A 6,353-nucleotide genomic window follows, 5' to 3' on the forward strand; every position below is an offset into this window, starting at 1 on the left:
TTTCTGGGACTTTGGAAAGAGCAAAGTGCCAGCTTGCTCATTCTGCTATCTCTCTCCATCAGTCTGATCCTCCATCACCAAAAAGATACAGTTCTCACTGCATTTCAGTACCATCCTTGAGAAAGGTAAATGTGCTTGATAAGTGGTAGGGACAAGCCAAAAGAAAATAAACAAAATAAAAGCCAGTTTCATTTATGCAATTTTTTTTTTTTTTTCTGAAAAGGCTTCCAGTGTTACCTTGTAAATATAAGTGCTAAGCTTTCTCAGCTCACAGGTCTGGCAAGAGCATGTTAGCAGCACAGAAAATACCAGCTAAATGATCCTAACAGAGCAAACTCCTGCATCGCCTCAGACATTCAGTAATAACATCGCTGACCACTGAAATTTAGTTAAATATGCACAATTTTATTTATTGAAGAGATTAGGACAAAAACATTAAACCAAATACATGACAAAGCACCAGAGGCAGTAAAACCCCACCATGCACATCACCAATCTTTCCTCCTATAAGGTACTTATAAAAAAAAAAAAGTCCTTCTTGACACAGCACCATCTTCAGAGTGTAAAAACATTACTCCTTTATATTCTTAGTTACCAAAATAGAACCAAGGCAGGTCAGCTGCAGCTAGCTTTGTCTCTTGATAAAGAACTGTGAAACATCCTCTTGAGAGTGGGACCATAACTTTCCTGCAAGGCAGGCAAATAGCATCCATACGTCAAATGCCAAGTAGCTGTACGCACATGCCACATACTATAATTAAGCACAAATTCAAGTAACATTTACATACTACAGAGTCCACATGTACCTACCCAAAAAACATGACCACTTCACAAAACGTATACAGGCAGTAATATCAGAACAACTGAGGTACTGGAAACACAAATATTTATGCCAAGAGATTTCAATATCATACAGCAATATAAAAGCAGTAATAAAAACATTTGCCAGTCTAAATCAAATAAAACTATCTAGAAAAAAGAAGCTAAATAAAAAGTTATTTAGGGACAGAAATACCTGAACAGAAAAGAAGTGTGTTAACTACAGCATGTAACATGTCATCCCAAGTCAACCCGTAATTGAAGTACTGGCTTAATACATCACTACTGTGACATTTTCTTCAATAAATAGAATAAGTCTTGACAATACAAAAGGTGCATATTACTGTGTATGTTTCAAGAGGAATATCTGTAATATAAATGTTCAGCTTATTAATACCCTCTTATTTCTTATTCTGGACATAAACAAAAATCAAACCCAAACAGTTCTTTTCCCAAGTTGTGAGGAATTCAAAGGAAAAAAAAAATCCACAATACTCTTCTTCAATAATAAAAAGCCCTCTATTTACACCTGGGCCAGTCAGTTAAAGAAGAGATCGGTTCTCAGATAAAGACACAATTAAGGGCTTTCTGCCCTCTCTAGTCATATACGTGCAGCATGGCAGATATGGAAGCCAGTATCTCATATCTTAAAAAAAAATAAAATTATACAGTTTTCTTCTTTTTTACCCCCTATTATAGCAGTAATGCATCTGGAAGTTCGAGTTATAATAGCTTCCTGCAACAAACCATTTGACACAAAACAGAACAGCTTGTTAAATGACAGTTACTTCCCCTTAAGGGAACAAAGCATTAAAATGTCATTTCCTGACAAGAATATTAAGTAGTTTATTTAGAAGAAATGAGTTGAAAATAGCTATCAAGAGACATGAATTGAAATTTTGTTTGTTTTTAGCACCCACTTTTCATGTCGATCTTTGTGCACCTTATTTTTTTCTTAAATTAACCCCATTAATTATTAGATATCTGATTAAAAAAATGTTAGCCAATTGTACTTTCCCTGAATAATGGCTGAAGTTAAATATCTAACAGTGCGATGCCAAGATGTGAGCTGAGGCAAAAAAGTTTCTACTTGTCGTGAGTTACCACTATTTTTAATGGAACAGAAACAGAAGTGATACAGCTGCACCAGAATTGGCACGTGCAGTCTCCTTGGCTCCAGAAAGGTGAGAAGCTACAATTGCTCCATGCTGCCTTTTCTCCTCCAAATCAATCTAACCTGATAGCAAGCTCCTCCCTGCTCCCCCCCTCCCCCCCCAATCTGTCCCCATGCTACATTTGTTATATTAGCTCCTTGTGGAGGTTCCTTCTCAATCTGAGGACCTCTGAGTGTCTTTTGCTACCAAGCTAGGCTGATGCAGGACGTGATTTAACACGGTCAGGAAGGGCTCCTTCATGTGTCCATCTCCAGGTTGTGTACCTTCTGAACACCAGTCTTTGTGCTCAGTTAAAGAACGGGTCCAAGTCTTCTTCCATGTTGACATCAGGCACCAGCTGATCTGATACTTCCTTAGCACCATATCCTGAATTCGATACATTAAAATCTGTAGAAAACCATGGATGGTCCAGAATTTCCTGTGAAGTCAGCCTTTCCGATGGCTCCCGACGCAGTATGCTACGTATGAGGCATTTCGCCTTGGGGGATAGAGTTTCTGGAATGTTAAACTGCCCACGACGGATCTTGCTGAAGAGGGAACTAGGCTCAATGTCATGGAAAGGATAGCGTCCAACTAGCATGGTATAAAGCATGACACCTAGACTCCATACGTCCGCTGCTTTGCCAGAGTAGCTGCCATTTGTGTTCAAGATCTCTGGACTCACATAGGCTGGGCATCCGTGCTTATCAGAAAGAGAGTCATCATTTCCTCTTAAAATATAAGCATCTTCTAGGCTTTCCAATTTCACTCTAGTCCTGCAGGCAAGAAAAACCAAAACCATCAAGGCAAGCAGACATCAAAACACAAACTCCTGGCTGTTACAATTACACAGCTGCAATAGTAATACTCTGCAAAACTCAACAACCGCAGAAGTGCATCAGTTTAAAATCCCACGCACAGCATTTGTTACAGATAATTGATACTGTCTCTTCTACACTGTTTAGAGATATTAGGGACATATAGGGAGTATTGTCTCACACACAGCTACAAGATTTCAAGTACAGTTATGTCCAGTGAGCTGATTTGTAAGGTGTTAAAAAGATAAATGTAATTGCCATATTCATGTTTGGTAAATTTTACGTAGACATAATGTCCAAAGGAGACAAACCTAAAGATTTTTTCCGTACTGTCTGCGCTCTAATGTACCTGTGTACGACTCATACCCAAATACAAGCCTAGTCCTAATTAAACAAGGTTATTTTGACACCTTCACACTGGTGAGCACTTACTCGGACCTGTAATTGCACAAGGTTCAACAGGAATAAAAGTGGTCACTCTGACCCTAAATGATCCCTCTGACCAACTAAGATTTTGCTTCATCCCACCATTAAAGAAGAGCAATTTTAGCAGTTTTCAGTCTTTCTACATAGACCTTCTTTTGGCAGAGGGTCATCAGGTGAGCTGAATGCTGCCAAGATTAACAGCAATCTTATTTACCCAGCTGAACCACAGGAGCTTCTCACATTGGAATGAACAGATGCCAGCAAAGGGCTTGCAGAGGGATGACAGGGATGCCTTATCTAGATTGCAAACTCCTTCTGCCTGCAAAGCACTGTGAACTTCTCATTGTGCTGCAGTAATTACCTCTGCAAGAGAATTTTCTTCGCTTATGGATATCACACAGGAGCAGAAAAAATGATGTCAAGTTGCTTGTCACAGCAGTAGAAGAACATAACCTTTCTTTCCTTTTAATTCTCGCTGCTAGCATCTGTAACTATATTTAAAAATCTGTCCCCATTAAAGGCATTTGAAAAGATTACCAATTACTCTTTAGACTATTTGCCAGCAGTGGCTGGTTTTGAGAGCAGAGTCACTCCAGTGCAATAGAACTTGTCCTGTGCATCTGGATGGAAGAGTGAATCTGCAGCACTGCAGGCTTTCTTCTCAACAATTCGGGATCATAACTCAAATTTGAGTGTTACGATTCTCGTTCCTCATCCTCACCTGTCTGTATGATCATTCTTCACCCTGTGTCATGGCCATGTTCCCATACCACAGACATTCACAGGCAAGGACTCAACTTAAACCCAGAAAGCAGAACTCAACGTCTTTTGACTGAAGCACACCATTTAACCGGCATAAAAATAAACAAGGAGAGCCCTGTTTCTTAAATGTTTATTGAAGACAACATAGCTGGGGCTTGAGTTGCAAAAGACAGCTGGGCCAGCTTTGGCTTAGACTTGGTTCCAGGGCAGCTCAGTGCTATCTTCTTTGAACCAACAGAAGAGCATTTTACTCACTGGAGTACTCCAGAGGCAACTGTGCCATAAACTCTCATAATGACACTTGGACCTTTTCAACAGCTAGAGACGTTTACTAGCAGAGGTGAAAGCCCCTTTGGCAGTGTGCCTTGAATCAGGAAGTCATAAACACAGAATTCAGAATACCTGGCTCCCAAGCACAGTGTGTCAAGGCAGCTCCTTCTCTCCTTAAATAGGCCAGTGTTTGCTTCTCCAGCGTGGATGCTGATGGGGATGCTGATGGGGTTTGCAACACACCTGCTTCCTGATTAATTACCCATTGCCAGCCTAACAGCACTTCTCCTGGCGATGGACAACCCACTCATTAGCACTCAAACAATGCTTTACAGCAGCAATACCTCACACAGGAAGCTGGCTGCAAGGAGAAAACTTAACTACAATTATCAAGACCACAGCAATTTCCCACCAGCTCAGAGGGTCTGAAACAGGAGAGTGAGTAGAGGAGTCCTTTCACAATGCTCAGCTTCGACATGTTCATGCACCTGCAGAGCACAGGAAGTGCATGGAGGAGAAATACCCAGAGGGGAAAAGAAGGAAAAAAAAAACCACATTAAAAAAATCAGGCCACAAAGGGCAGAGAACAGAGAGGAGGAAATGAAAGGGAAGGCAGGGACATGAGTTGTGGTTCCATTTGCATTGCCCACCTCAGTTTTTCCACAGAAAAGTATGTGTAGCAATTAAACAGTGAGGCCAGCTATTCAAACATGCATTAAGTCACTGAAGTGCCAGACAGGAAAGCATCGACTCACTCCTGCTAACTAACAGAAGCAGAACACACACACACACACACAGAAGGAGCGGGGAGCATGCTATTTATAAACAACTTCCAGTAGGGAATTCACCCCACATACACACATTCTCCTGCCATCCCAGTATCAACAGCACAAGGAAGCACTATTTCCTATCCTATCCTATTTTACATTTCTGAGAGTTGCCAATGAATTTAGAGAAACAGTTCAATGAGAGGCTTTTATGTTGCATAAAATTATATAAATTTCCTAATCTTCTATTTTCTACAAATGAGCATGGTACAAAACCACAAAGAGCAGGTTGCAAGGTGTGTCAAAAAATTCACCTTTTTCCTCCAAGTAGGAGAAATCATGTCTTGATATTTACTATCATTCATGATAATAAAACAGGAGGAGCATGCAAAAGCCTTATCCCCATCTTGTTTTCTTTGCAAGGTGCTGCAGCCTGCAGCCCTCTGAGCATGCTGCAGTGAGTTTTAAGCAAGCAAATGGCACAACAGCTGGCCCTTATCTGCCTGCTCCTCCATAAGCTGTGGCCAAATGAAGCAAACACTCAAACCAGGTTTTTCATCCTGCTGAGCTGACAGGCTTTGAGGAAACAAAAGGTCTCAGATTAAACAAAAACACAGCTTTCGGTCCTCCTCTTCCCCAAACCCTTGGCCACTGACACCCTCGTGTATGAGGTACGAGCAGTGAAATGCCCGGGCACTGGACAGGCCACTCCACGCAGGCTCCCACTGACCTCTCCAACTGGGAGATGCACCTCTCAAGCGCTCACTGCCTCGCCGTGGAGTTCCTCCCTTCCCCATTACCACCTGTAGCCATCGGGGTGTTCCCATTTTCAGTTGTAGGGTTGGGTAAGAAGGTGCCAATGCAGGTTTTCCATCCGTAGAGGATGGAGAGAGCAGGAGGATAAGAAAGGCTTGGCAGCCCAGCAGCTCTCTCCGCAAGCCTGCACCAGGGCTGGGGAGACCCTGCACCAGGGCTGGGGAGCCCCCCTCCAGCCCACTTCAACCGGTGATGGATGACTTCAGACCCCTCAGCCTCACACACAGAAGACAGCCTCTAATCGTACTACAATTGGCGAACATGCAGGTGTGAAAGGCAAGTCTCTTTTTTATTTTTTTCCTTTTTCTTTTTTTTTTTACAGTCATTTCACATTTTTTCAGGCAATCAGAAAGGAGCAGCCTGGCTCAGGAGCTGCTATTTCCTAGCACACAACACCTCATCTCTGCAAGAAACAGCTTCCAGCTCTGGCTAGCCTTCCCTTCCTTTACATTTCAAGCACTGCCTTAAAGAGCTCTGTTTTCTGTAAGCCAGAGAGCTTCCTTTTTTTTTTTGGGGGGGGG

The 6,353-nt window shown here is 42.1% G+C and overlaps 1 protein-coding gene across 1 annotated transcript in view; it reads right to left on the minus strand.

Annotated features, from left to right (window-relative positions):
* Positions 1–384: 384 nt before the first annotated feature.
* The window catches only part of TRIB2 (tribbles pseudokinase 2), a 20,385-nt gene continuing 14,416 nt past the window's right edge, over positions 385–6,353 (minus strand). Inside the window, exon 3 of the mRNA XM_009867613.1 lies at positions 385–2,749. Within this exon, the coding sequence (XP_009865915.1) occupies positions 2,281–2,749 (469 nt within the window). The 3' untranslated portion in view covers positions 385–2,280. The remainder of the gene's footprint in view (positions 2,750–6,353) is intronic.

Source organism: Apaloderma vittatum, unplaced genomic scaffold (assembly GCF_000703405.1).
Source record: "Apaloderma vittatum isolate BGI_N311 unplaced genomic scaffold, ASM70340v1 scaffold29210, whole genome shotgun sequence".
NCBI lineage: Eukaryota > Metazoa > Chordata > Aves > Trogoniformes > Trogonidae > Apaloderma > Apaloderma vittatum.